The following is a 13,714-nucleotide window of genomic DNA, read 5'->3' as shown; positions in this document are numbered from 1 at the left end:
AAGGCTGCCCAAGCAATAGTTCAACATAATTGTTAGCAGCAATCCTTTTCAGCCGGGGCATGTTATACCTGAGTGCAAGTTCAATGACAAGCAGTGCTGTCAGGACTTTCTCACTATCCGAAATTTTTCACCACGAGAGCAATTTTCATTTTCTTCAGATGTCAGAGACATTAGTCCAATCCTTGATTCAGGCATCTAATTTGGCCAGGACACGAGTCGCACTTAAGACACTGTTCCTACTGCTGTTCTTTTAATAAATAATAATTACCAGGGCTGTAACAAGCTGCAGATCCTATCTTTCTTCTGTTTGGTTTGAAAAGGGATTTAAATCCACAAATCCATGTTGCTGTCTGAATGGTCCCTGTGCTACAACGTACAGTCTGTCTTCTCACTCTTTCCCTTTGAAGGCTAAATAACAAAAAAAACCCCCAAAAACGCAACAACAAAAAATGTACTATTGCAGCAAAAGAAATAAAAAATGAGAAATGCCTGCTACAGTTCGGTAGTCTAGGCATTTAGATTATGGGAAAATTATTTATAATGCCTTTACTTGAGGCATTTTCATTTTTTATACAACTGTAAATTAGTTCAGCAAGACACTGGTTCACAAATAGCATTTGTTTATATTATTGTTTTAGGAGGCATCAAAACTGCAGTTCTATCCCTGATCCAAATCCAGGACACTGGTTTTCCCCCAGCCACATCACTACTACTCTTAACACTAGGTAAGAGGCAGGAGGAAGTGGCACAAGCACTGCTTCCCTCGTACGTTTTATATGGTTTAAGTATGCTGTTAGCCTGCTAGACCCCAAAAGGGAGATGGAAGGAGAAATAACCAGTTGTGAAGCTTGCTGGCTCATAGACAGCACAGCAGTAGTCGGTCTTTGGTGGCTGTTCACATAATGAGTACTCGGAATAGAGTAGGCCAGGGAAAATGTCTGCTTTGGTACTGTAGAAATATAGGTGGGAGAAGAACAGGGCTTGCATGGACATGAGTCTCCTCTTCCCCTGTCCTGGACACACATAAAATCCTTGGTTAGAATTTTTGCCATCAGCTAGTTTCTGAACTATATATCCATGTATTTAAATTTAAAAGCAGGGGTTTATTGTGTAAATCGAATGGCAGTGTCAAGAAGTAATAGACACTGACAATAAACCATTGCACTGCCAGAACAAATAGCTGGACAGAGTAATGACTTATAGAAAGGGAAATTGGATTTTTTTTTCTTCTGAGGCAGAGGACTAAAGATCATCAAACCAACCCTAGCATGACTCAGGAAAATTTACCAAGAGTAGCATATGTACACAGGGAGACCCTTTTTGGCATTACAGACTGTAAATTATGCTTATTCCTAGGAGGCAACAAAAGAGGTTCTGTCAGTTGTACAATTACTTTTTATTGGCAGTCCTCTTTCAATTGAAGAAAACATTGGCTGAGGTTCAAGACCAAGATTTGGCTCAAATGCCACCATAATTTTTTAGAAATGTGATGAATGTTCCTCAAGAAATAGTTTCCTAAGAAAGCCACAAAAATGTATCCAGCTAGGTTACAGGATATCTAGAATGATATCCAAAAGTTGCTACCACTAGGAGATCAATTGCTGTAAGTAATTTCACCATATGTAATTTTTACCTGTCAGACTGGCTGATACTGAGAAAAAGATACCTAGCATACATTTGGATGAACTTTTTCATCCAAATTGGATGAACTGGATGAATATTGGTGTAAGTATACATGTACATGATTCATCACACAAATCTCAAGCATTCATTTTGAAGGATAATTTTTAAAAAAAAAAAAAAAAATCTAGCTACAGTGGAAGAAAGTTCTGCCACTGTGAAGGTAATGACATGCTGGACATAGCACTAATAGCCTGTGGGTCATATACTGGACATAAATTCAGTCAATAATCCCTCATGCCATATTCCCAAACTTGAGTAAAAACTTTATTGAAGCTGATGAGATTTTTTCCATTTTCAGTGAAGGCAAGATGTCAAAAGTTTCTCCTGCTGCCTTCCCTGGTGATGTATCCCTACAATATAGCAGTGGTAAAGCATGTATCATTATGGATCTCAGTTCTAGCTAACTTAGAATATTAGTGAACATCAGTAAACCGATCTTTAGTTTATCCTGACTAGAATCTTAAATTGCTAGAAAAGACTGGAGATCAGTCATGTAGAATATGCACTTTTGAAAAGATCACAAAACACCTTTAATGACTACTGCAGTTATCAGGAACACAAAACACTACTTGTACAATTTTTCTACAGTGTTTTATACAGAAATCCTGGAAAATTAGTAGGTACTTCCAGAGCACTCCTCTTTGCAATGGAATGAAGACATAAGAGCATACAACATATATACAATTAGAAGTGTTATGCCTGAGGAGACATATTTAAAATAATCTCAATTTTAACATGTATCAGGAATTATCTTCTACAATTCTTGAAAGTTAATCTCTTTGCACCTTTAATCAGCTGTAAAAACTGGTACTATTAATTTCCTTGATGGCAGTATTGAGTTAAGTAAATTTAGTGACATGTTTAGAGATTTACCAGTGAAAGACACTGCAGCTAGTACAGCATTTCAGCCCTTCCCTAACTATTTGGGCCTCTCCAAGCCTGTATTTTTACTTTTTGCTTTCCTGGGCTGCAGAAAGATTTTAGGTCCACAGTTGACTCAGAGGATGTTTCCACCTCTCTATCAACTCTCCAGTGAATACGTGGTACTTGTAGTTTTGATACAAATGTGATCTGATACTTTTTCATCACACTCATTTCCAAGTTATTTTAGAATATAGAGGCCTGGCACACCGTCAAGCACAAATCTTAGATTTGGCAACATGGCTACAACAGAAACATGCATACAGAAAGCAGAAGGCTAGACAAAACAGGATAATTTGAAGACTGTATTTAATAGCACAGGAAAGAAACAGAATTACATTCCCCCAATTTGATAAGATTGCTGCAAAGAAATGAACTTGTAGCTTAGTAAAATGTGTAAGTTTTGCTCTCTTCAGGCTATAAAGATGAATTTTTACTACTTAAGGTTCCAATGTATTTAAATAATTTGGTTTCTATTTAATTGCATTTCTAGAGGACTGAAAATATATAGAAAAATATCCAAAGTTTATACTGATTACAACCTTTTCCAGACCTTAAAATAGCAGTGGAAATTTACTTCTCAAAGAAAGGTTAGACTCATTACCGATTTAATCAGTTGCTAATCATCATTAAAATCAGGGCGTTTTATGGTGCCTTAGACCCAGAATAACCCTCATGTAACTAACTCTGCACCATCTGATAGTACCCTCTATACGAAACAGACCAAGAATGTAGTAAAGGAGTGATAAAAGACACCACAGAAACAGGTGATAACATATTCCTATGTCTTTAATGGAAACATTTTGTTACAATTTAGGTTATGTGATATTCTTGCATTTTTAAAATGTGTGAAAGAAAATGCACAGAATAAAAAGTCAAAGGACACGAATGAATGTAGATATTTTAAATGATCAAGTCCTAAAAGAAATAAAATACATTACACAAATAAACAAAGGTTATATCCACAGTCATGAATACGCACTCTCCTCTACACAAAACAACAATAAATAAAATCACATTATATGCAGATAGTTCTACTTACATCAGTACAATATACTGTGCGGCTTTCCATTTGTTTTCTACTAGACTGGTACTAGGTTTCTCTGTTGTCCAGTATTTTTACATTAATAATGAACAGTATCACCGAAAAAAGGGGACAAAGTTAACGTCCGCGGTGTCTATCCTGAGTCCTCTTAGTTTTGTGATAATTACATCCTATGCACAAGAAACACAGCAAATTCTACCCATCGTCTTCATCCTGCCACCCTACCCAGCACTTTTAGACCTGCACAGTGAAGACGACATTGTTACTAGGTAAATGGCCAACCTAACAGCATGGTACACCCTGAACAGGTCCTATGCACCACTAAAATCCTGTTTAAAATTTAGGTAAGGGGGCTATGTGAAGTTTAAAAGGGAAATAAGCTTCTGCTGAGTCTGTAAGAAAGTAGGTATTAAACAACAGTGTACTATGCAGAAACAGCTTGATCCCATCCTCCACACAGTCAATAGTATCATCATGGGAGTATAATAGATCCCTGAGCCTCTTCCAACTTCTCCATCTCCCTAACTCAACCGCACAGATATTTTCCCTATATTCTTAACAGATCTTTTAATCCCTTGCATCTATACTGCAGAAGTCATCACAACATCTGCCACAAAGCTACATCAGGGAGACACAAAATATGGGAGGAAACATCATCTCACATGGCACCAAGATAAATGGCCACTGATTCGTAACTGTGATACTGGCTTCTCAGTGGTGGCTTGTTCTGCTGTCACGCTGCATATGCAGGTCACAGAGGAAGCGAAGTCCAGATCGTCACCAAGTATGAACCAACATAGCTGTGCTCATTATGTCTGCTGATGGTTTAGTGTAACATTAGCAAAACCTCTGTTCATAGTTCCTGGAGGGGAGAATTTTGTGTTCCCTGTGCATACCAGTTGAGATTACAAAAGAAACCATTAAATCAAGATTATTTTTTTAAATACCCTTTTTGGTATGTTTTCTTTACTTGCTCAAGTGTCCTCTAGAAACATTCACATGACAGAAACACCAAGCAACAGTTCACACAGAGTGGATTTTAACCTTTCAAAGATTTAACATCTAATGAATCCACGTAAGATATCTGAAGTACTATAGCTTAACATACAAACTTTAACAGTGTCAGGTTATTTAGAATATTTTGCCTTTGATGCAGAATATTAACTTAGTGGTTAGTGAGAGATTTTGAATGCACTCTAAGCAACTCCTTTCAAAAGCTAATTTGTATGCTGTAAATTTGGAGGAGTCATTCTGAAAGGTAAATTCTGGAAGAAGTAATAGCATAATAAAACAGTCTATGTAACGATATGCTGGACATAATTAAACACTAGCCCAAGAAAGCCTCAAAGCTGTGGCAGCATTATCTTCCTGATCAAAACCAGCAGTAACTTCATAAAAACACCAACATTAACCTTTATCCTTTCTTCCTCTGTGGGTGAGATAAAGGGAGAGCTGCATTTAGGCCAGACTCAAGGCTTCACTGGGGCAAACCACAGTGCTTAGGCTTCCTGTCATTCTCTGGAAGAGAAAAGACACTATCAAAGTCTGCCGCACAGCTTGCTGACCCCTGTAGACAGGGAGGCCCGAGGTCTCTCACAAACAGCTATTTGTTTTAAATTCAACAATCATTTCCCATCAGTCTCAGAGCTCAGATGTTAAAAGATATCTGAGAGTGGAAAAAATACAGGCCTCAAGCCATCTGAATTCATTTCTGCCTCTAAGCAGGGATATGCACAGTGCAAACACTTCCATCCTTCCACTTGAAAGGTTTCACACACACACAAATCCTTCTGTGCTTTCAACAGCAAGAAGGAAAGGGGGGGAGGAGAGGAGACACACAACACATCTGAAGGCAAAACTTTTTCCAGCATATCCCTAAAAGTATATTCCAAAAAGTAACTTTTGCATTCTGTTGTTTCTAAAAAAGGGCTAAAACTGCCTCCTGTAACACATACACTTTGCTGAAATTTGTCCCTTCATCACTCACTATTGAGACAAGTTACTAGGGCGTGTTGCTGATCAACAGAAAAGGCAATGTACCATCAGAAACTTGTATTTCTGTTCCCATACACCCTACTTTAGGGTGGTCACTAGATTTGATGTCATTTTATAGCAACAACAATTAGTGTTAAAAAAAAAAAAAAAAAAAAAAAGACTGGCTGACATCATCTCACCATGCTTGGACCAATGCATTTTGTGTGAGTCCAGTGGCGCCCAGTAATCATTTTAGCTTTAATGTGACTGCTTCTATAACCACAACTGGTTATACGAGCCTTTGGTGTTTTTAGAAGGAAAGGACACCAGCTGCAAAATTCAGCTTAAACTTCAGAATGTTTTTGGTCAATCTGATTTTTCAACTTTGCTTGGTTAGAAGACAGGCAACATCAGACAATTCTGGGTCGACATCTCCGATAGCGGCTGGTGTGGCCACGGGCCAACACAAGGTGTGCTGGCAGCAGAGCAGTCTGAGAGTACATTAAAAGCCACAGCTCAGTGAAGAGGGAGCATTTCTGACCGAATGACAGAAAATGGCTGACTATTTTCAAAGTACTACTGAAGCTAGAGAAAAAAAGCATGAAAAAAATGGGGAATTCAAGGGTGTTCATTTTATGCTGGGAGAAAATGAGGAAAAATAAGCTCAACTACTTTATTAAAAGAAACAGAACAGCTACAAGGCTACTCTGAAGCACAGAGGGTAGTAAAGGATGAGGAACTGTCTTGAGCTCCGGAAAAGGTGGACTGAATTGCCAAAGAAATTTATGACCAGGCCTATTAGCTTCCTGTCTTTGATGTCTATTCTTGGCTTTCCAGGAGCATTATGGCATTCATGAGGTGAAAATCACACTGGAGCCAAGGTCAGCTAAGGCTGATGCAGCCTGTTCTAATGCAAAGCTGAGGAATTCACTCTGAACTGCTTCAAGATGCTGAGTTTAAAGCCTGAAGACACTTCACTGAGAGTCTGAGTTTACTTCCACTGAATCAATTAGAGGGATTTTTCGTCACCTTAATGAGAGTGTGATCACCCCTCCAAGCCAAAAAATGAGTCACAGATCAAAATCCCAGTAAACCATACCGTCAGGGAGCACAGTGTTATTTTGTCCAGCACAAATGTTTTCAAAGCACTAGCTATGTCTTAATAATTCTCCATTAAAAGTCAACAGAATACTTCCAATAATGAAATGAAGCGTTTCTTAAAACCAAATTGAAAATAGATCAATAAAATTTATTTTCAGAAGTGGATGAATATAATTCTTCTATAAACTGAATTCTGGCCACAACCTTGCAAGGTGCACAGCACTCTCAATCAGAAAATTTAGCAATGACAATGTTCTCAGAACTTAGCTGGGCAACAGAAGAAACTGGTAAATACCTGGTGATAGTGGTAGTCACAGACAACTACGGACACACAAACTGTCCGTAAATAACACTTCCAGAACTACCAATGGCCCAGGATAAAGCATCTAGGCATCTGTCTAAAGTTGCTGTTCTCAGTGTAGCAAATCACAGGTACTATTGAAAGTCCTGCTTCATCTTTGTCAACTTGCAGTGGAAGTCTACGTGTTGAAGATAAGAGGGTACAAGACAGCTAATTTGTCCACAGAATCTATTAAGCTGACCAGTATTTGGTAAATTAAAAAAATGCTAAATTAGCAGAATATGTGAAACTGTCAAACAAAAATTATGAACCCACTAGTTTAATTTTAATGTAACAGGCAGAACTGTTAAGATTTAGCAATAAACATATGCCTATGGGGCCAACTTTTCTCTGATTCAAGCACATGGCAAGATTCTCTTTGGTTCAGTCATGGCCAGGATCATACCCTTTGGTCCCAAGTGGGCAAAGCACTTAGAAGCTGAAATTGAGCACATTTTAAGTGTGTTCTAAAGTGCTGAGCTGAGCCAAGGCCCTCCTTGTGCTACGCTGTAATACAGATGTATGTTTGTAATACAGGCAATTTGTTGAAGCCAAAAATGTAGGGTTTGAAAACTCTTTTGAGAATCGATTATTATTATTATTTTGATTAGGCATTCCCTTACAGAGTCTGAAGCCTAAACATTGTGGCATTGAGCTAATGCAGATGAACCAGAAAGGAAAAGTGCTTTAGCTGGTAAAGAATCTCTCTGCTGAATAATCTAAACTCAAGGCAGTTTTTGATCTATGGTCCATAGAAGACCTGGGAACTATTAGCAAGAGGCCTGTGAAAGGTAGCTAAAAAGAGCAAGTTTATTTATGCTATACAGGAATCTACTTATATGAAATGTATTAAATGATCTCCATACTTCCATGGGAAAAAAGCACAGGTAGGTGTGCACCAACTTAGAAAAATCAAAGCCCGCTGATCTAAAATGTTCTAATGTGCAAGGAAGGTTCACCTTCTTGGGAGGTGCTGGGATGTGAAGTTGTGGCTAGGCCTCCACCAGCCTCCCACCAACAGACATCTCATAAAAACACTTACTGAGGTCATGATTAAAAACCCTACATAACACTGAGGATCAGAATTATTATCATTTTAATTGAAAAGTAACCTCTCATTATACTTCTTTTCAAAAATACGTTTAGTTACAGTAAGATGATGCAATAAAAAAAGCTGTCTCAACAATTTATTGTCCCAGCCAAATCTCCTGGCTCCAACCTTCCGCTCTGACCTGGAACAGGAAAAATGCAGATGTACACCGCTGTCTTGTCCCTAACTAGGACTGTTTGAGTACTAGTTCACACTGCAAGGCAAGTCATAATAAACATAATTTCAAAAGAAGTTTATGCTTCAAATCATACTCTCTTTTCTCCACATATTTAAAATTTTCCTTCCCTTTTTCTGTGGCAAAGTAGTCGAATGGATAAAAGAAAACACAAATACTGAAAAGCGTATTTGCAAAGCAAGAAGTACATCAAAACTCCCTTGGAAATTACTTAAAAAACCCAAACCTGAAGCATGCCCAGGGGCTAGATGAATGCAATCGCTTGAAAAAAAATCCAAAAACTCATCATGAAGTCTTTTTTTTCTCCCCAGCTCCACATGAATGGCCTCCGGCCTACATCCTTCTCTGATGCCCATGAGATAAGGAGACTACGTCAATAAACTGTACCTTGACCACAGTTTTACTTTGGCTAAGGCATCTTCGCAGAGGTCATAGAGGCCCAGACTGGGCAACGGGGTGATGGAAATCCACCGTGTGAACAACAGCTGTTAAAGTGAGCCCTAAAGACACCAGATCTACCTGGTGTACATCCAGCACCTACACTAGAGCTGCACGGACAGTGTGGAAGCCTTGCCCTCTGGCTGCTTAGGACACCGGACAATATTTTACAAGTTGATGAACCCCTACATATGCTAAGAGACAAGTGAAACATAAGAAAAAAAAAAGTCCAAGGAAATGCTCCCTGGGCTATTTCCCCGTCAACAAATAAAAGGCAGCAGAAAGAAGACAGAGACAGCTTTCACTCTTCATCCACTTCCAGCTACCCCAAAATGGTTTCCCTCAACTGGCACTCTGGCTTCTCAGGGCCTAGAAGTTTTATAGAACACAGGCTTCAGTGCCAGTTTTCAGCTTAACCTTCAAGTCTGACCATGACTGCTGAGACCAGAAAGTTCTGCTTATGAAATCGGAATAGGATAAACCAAGAGATTTCATGCACTAGAACCATAGTCATAGCTGGGTTTTGCCCCAGAAAATATTTTTATGGGTCTTCTTCACCACATTTATAATATGTACAATCATTTCCATTCATTGACTAGAAAGCACAGAGCTCTCCTTTGACTAGTATAAAACAACCTGTCAGTAGCTAATTCATCACAGATTTAGTTTTGCTCCTGGTAAAGTCAATGGAAAAAGTCCAGGGATACTGATGGCAGCAGGATTGAAATCAGCCCTAGAGTGGTGTTTTACCACTCCAATTCCTACTAATACAGGACTATTTAACATGTGGAAAATTCATTATTTTCAAGATCAGGGCCATCATCACACAGACAATTCAATAACTACATTTATATTGTCTAAATAGCTATTTGAATGTTGCACGTGCCTGGAGAAGAAAGTGGGGCAAACACTCTGTTACTACCCATAAAGTCACTTCTCCTCCCCAAAATCCTGGTTTTAAAGTGTATTTACAGCTGTTGACTTTCCCTGCATGTTACTCCTATCATAAAAAATATGTCTTCGAAACATCCTCTCCCTTAATTTTTAATCCTACCAAAGCAAAAATAGATACTTTAATAGAAAAATACAAGATAAAAATATCCTAAAAATAAAATGGTAGCATGGAATGTCATTTGTACACAAAAAAGATCCCCTTTTGAATTGCCTCAGCTATACAAACACTTTCATATTTACAATTTTGGATGTAGTCCTGTGCTCAATGAAGTTAATGGGATTTTGCCATTTACTTCACTGCAGACAGGAGCAGGCTCTACATGGACTGTTATTTGCCTCTCTGAAAAGTCGTGGCAGTAGAGAGAAAAGAGCACGATAAAACACATACAAGATTCAGGAATTAGCCAGTCCTCTCCAGAGGCCTGATTGTCTTCTCTCTATTTCACACCAGTGAAACTCCTCATCCTTTACTGGAGTTTTTCCTAACTCCCAGCACCTAAGAGGGAGAATCAGTGCTTTTGACTGCGATAGTACACAAACAAGGAAAAAATCATTTGCGTGTGCTTCCACCTGCCTGACTTTCTCGGTGGAGTTAACGATACCCCAGTGGAGTTATACACCCAAGTGCCAGTTCCCTCCCAGAACTAAACTGCATATGCCTAGTCTTGTATCCCCTGTAATCAATGGCAACGATTCAGTGATGCAGGATCATACCCCAGACAAATCCCTTTTCTCCTTCTGACAACAACCAGCACCTGCGCCTGTGAAACCATATTTGATACCCATGGGTGAGATGCAATTAAGGAAGGAGGTTGTAGCAGATTTAAAAAAAATGGCAACAGAATGAGGCATTCCCCATCAACTAAACTCAGTCTGCTGCCCTTAATATATGCCTTAAGAAACACTGTCTTTACATATTAAGTACACCCTATAACTTCAAACTGCATCGTTTTTCTTTTTCATGAGATGAAAGGCCATGCGGCATAATGTGATTAGTAAATCATTCCTGAGCTTCTGAAAGAAATTAAGACAAAATTACTGCTTAAAAGAGTGAGTTCTTCAAGCGCCTCTTCTTTTTACACTGATGTCTTTGGTTGCGTCCTTTTCCCTAACTCTTTTTCCCTAGGAAGAATGGGATTCTTTTTCTTCTTCTTCTTTATGCAGCAGAAAAATGAGATCTAATGGAGTCTTCACGTAACTGCCGATGTTTCCCCATGTTACACTCCTCCTGCCGAGTTCGTCTCTCAATAGTTATTCTGTATTTCTTTCTGCATGAAAGGAGAGGAACAGAGTGAGAAATCCTTCTCCAGCTATAGGATAACAGGACTTCCCTTATAAAGAATGCCTGTAGGGGACAGCTGGGTGCCAGTTGAAAAATGAAATGTGACAGAATGTGAAAGCCTGGTCAAAGATTAAAGTATTTTGCCCCAAAACATTTTACCCAGTCTCAAGAATGCCTGTTAATTTCTACACGACAGTCTCAAAGCACCAAGACACAGACATTTGCTTCTTTGAAAACTTCTGATCTAAGTGATTAGGAAGTTTCGCTGCAGTGTGTTGTGAACTGTGTCACATACTGCTTTATATTGATCAAAGCCAAACTTCTTTCCAGTATACAGGGTGGGGGGAGACACACTTTGTGCAGAGTTCAAACAACAGATCTGACTCTTCATTCAGTTGTGTTTCTCACTGGAACTATATATTAACTGATCCTCCCACCTCCCTCTGAGAAAGCTACTATGTCTGTAACGTTAGAGGAGGTAGTATGATGAATTAAGAAGAAGGATGTAGAGGATAGATAAGAAATAAATACAATTGCTCATGCATCAGACACAGTTTTTCCTGTGTGTCTTCCTCTAGAGCCTTTTGAAGAATTCTGTTATGTTATTTTATATGTCAGACAAGCCCTCTGACTGCCTTTCAGTTTCCCCTTAAATATCCCAACCTCAAAAAATCATAAGATGATACACATTTACATTTTATACATTTATGCTTCTACTCAGATTCAGAACCAATGTTCAGAAGGGTATTAGTCCAGCCGTATGCATATACAGTACTGCTTGTGCAGATTTATGACAAAAAGCTTGTATGCCAAGGAAAACTCTGCTCCATTTTCATGTGTAGCAGGAGTCAGAGCTAGATGTGTAGCTTTTACATGAGGATGGCATGAACTGCTCTAAAAAATGTGCTGATTTCTCCCCTCTGATGAAAAATACAAAGACTGGGTATTGAGCTCACCCACCCTTGCTAACAAGGGTTTCCAATCCAAATCTTTATGTCAGATGACTGAGTTTAAGTTGCGTTCCCACAATGACGCTTTGCATCATTTTATACCTGCTTAGGGTATGTCTTTTGCCTCATCTCTTGTCCTCATATACCAATACTCTCACAATATGAGTAATGCTAAAAAACAAATCTAAAAATTGTCATCTTAGATTGAAAATATATAAAAGATGCAAGAACAATTGCATGTCTGATGACATACAATACAAAGACAGACTTGTATTTTTTCTTTTAAAGACAGTCTTTAATCAGTCCCAGCTAACTGATCTTGTCTCAGACCCAAACAACATATTACATAAGCACCAAACACATACACAAATAAAACCACCCTGCATAACCACAGTTTTAAGTAGCTGGTGATTAATCCTGGCTCTGGAGTCTTCTGAAACCCTGAAACTGTGCTGGTGAATTGAAGCTTTTTTTTTATAAACAGGTATTTTTATTGGATAGAATTATTTCATTCTCACATACAGAGGTTAAATATATTCTCCTATGTGCCTTTTCTCTTCCACAGCACAAGAGGATAAATTAGATGCCGAACACGTATAACTAATTTGTTCCATCAGTGTAGGATCAACTCTCAAGACACGGATTTGCTGACTAGCAGTGTAAGAATTATTTTACTTAAACAGGAATAAAACACTGATCACCGTGCACTGACCTCACCTTATTAAGTTAAATGCACAGCTCTCTTAAATCCAAATGCTGTTTTATACAGAAATCTCTTTCTAGCTTCCAGTACAGTTCCACTCAATACTCAGAAACTAAGCAGGGTACCAGGCAAGTGATAAAATCTCCTGCACGATCACAGCCTGCACAATTTTGCTGGCAAGGAGTACCAAAGAAGGAAGGGTTTCAAGGCCAGGACAGTTCACTAAAGCAATTGTGAATAACCAGAACTCACTAGAATTACTTCCATGAGTGAAGTTATTCAGACATGTAAGTGGTTACAGGATAAGGCCTTGATTCAATAAAATGATCTGGATATACACAAAAGGACAATCAAAGTGTGCTCACTGTCTTTGGTGGGAATGTTGCCACACATTATTAAAGTGCCTCTCTGTCTGCCATCAAGGATGCACTGCCAGGAGCTGAGAGGTTTGGATGACAAGTACAGAGTCTACAGAACTTTCAGTGAACTGGACTAACCTGAAAAAGTAGAAAGCCATTAGCAATCCTGCTCCAAGCAAGGCGCCCACAACTATTCCTGTAACTGCTGATTCTCCTAGACCACCTGCTTGAAAAGGGGAAAAATAAGCAATCAGGGTTCATATTGAGAACTACTTACATGCACATATTGGAAAATACCCACAACTAGGAAATGAGTGACCAACCTCAGATAATAACTAAAACCTTTCAGAGCTCAGGACTCCATGGGGACCTCTCCCTTAGTTCCAGTTTCTGCACGTTTATTTTTTGGCCTTGCTTTCCTTGGGGTTAAACAAGCCCCTAAGATCAGTGTCAGATGAAGACACAATTCTACAGATGTGATACACAGGAATGTTGTTAAGAAACTGGTCTGGACACCTTGGTATGAATCATAACAAAGACTGGGATTACAATGACGCACGTAATAGGAATCAGCACTGAATATGCCCTGAGTCATTACAACTGAAACAAACTTATTTCACCTAGTTTAGCATCGTAACTCTCTACGACCTAGGTTTCTTGAAATGACTGTATGATTAT

The 13,714-nt window shown here is 38.8% G+C and overlaps 1 protein-coding gene across 2 annotated transcripts in view; it reads right to left on the bottom strand.

The window, feature by feature from the left end:
- Positions 1 to 3,375: 3,375 nt before the first annotated feature.
- Positions 3,376 to 13,714, bottom strand: part of NPR3 (natriuretic peptide receptor 3) — a 46,746-nt gene continuing 36,407 nt past the window's right edge. Inside the window, exons 7-8 of one of the 2 annotated variants that reach the window (XM_040579833.1) lie at positions 13,175 to 13,262; positions 3,376 to 11,010 (exon numbers count right to left, since the gene is read on the bottom strand). In XM_040579833.1, the coding sequence (XP_040435767.1) occupies positions 10,899 to 11,010; positions 13,175 to 13,262 (200 nt within the window). In that variant the 3' untranslated portion in view covers positions 3,376 to 10,898. The remainder of the gene's footprint in view (positions 11,011 to 13,174; positions 13,263 to 13,714) is intronic. The other variant, XM_040579834.1, reaches the window with a different exon arrangement.

This window comes from Falco naumanni, chromosome Z, assembly GCF_017639655.2.
Source record: "Falco naumanni isolate bFalNau1 chromosome Z, bFalNau1.pat, whole genome shotgun sequence".
Lineage (NCBI taxonomy): Eukaryota > Metazoa > Chordata > Aves > Falconiformes > Falconidae > Falco > Falco naumanni.
The sequence above is the reverse complement of the archived record's forward strand: the minus strand, read 5'-3'. Positions and strand labels throughout refer to the sequence as shown.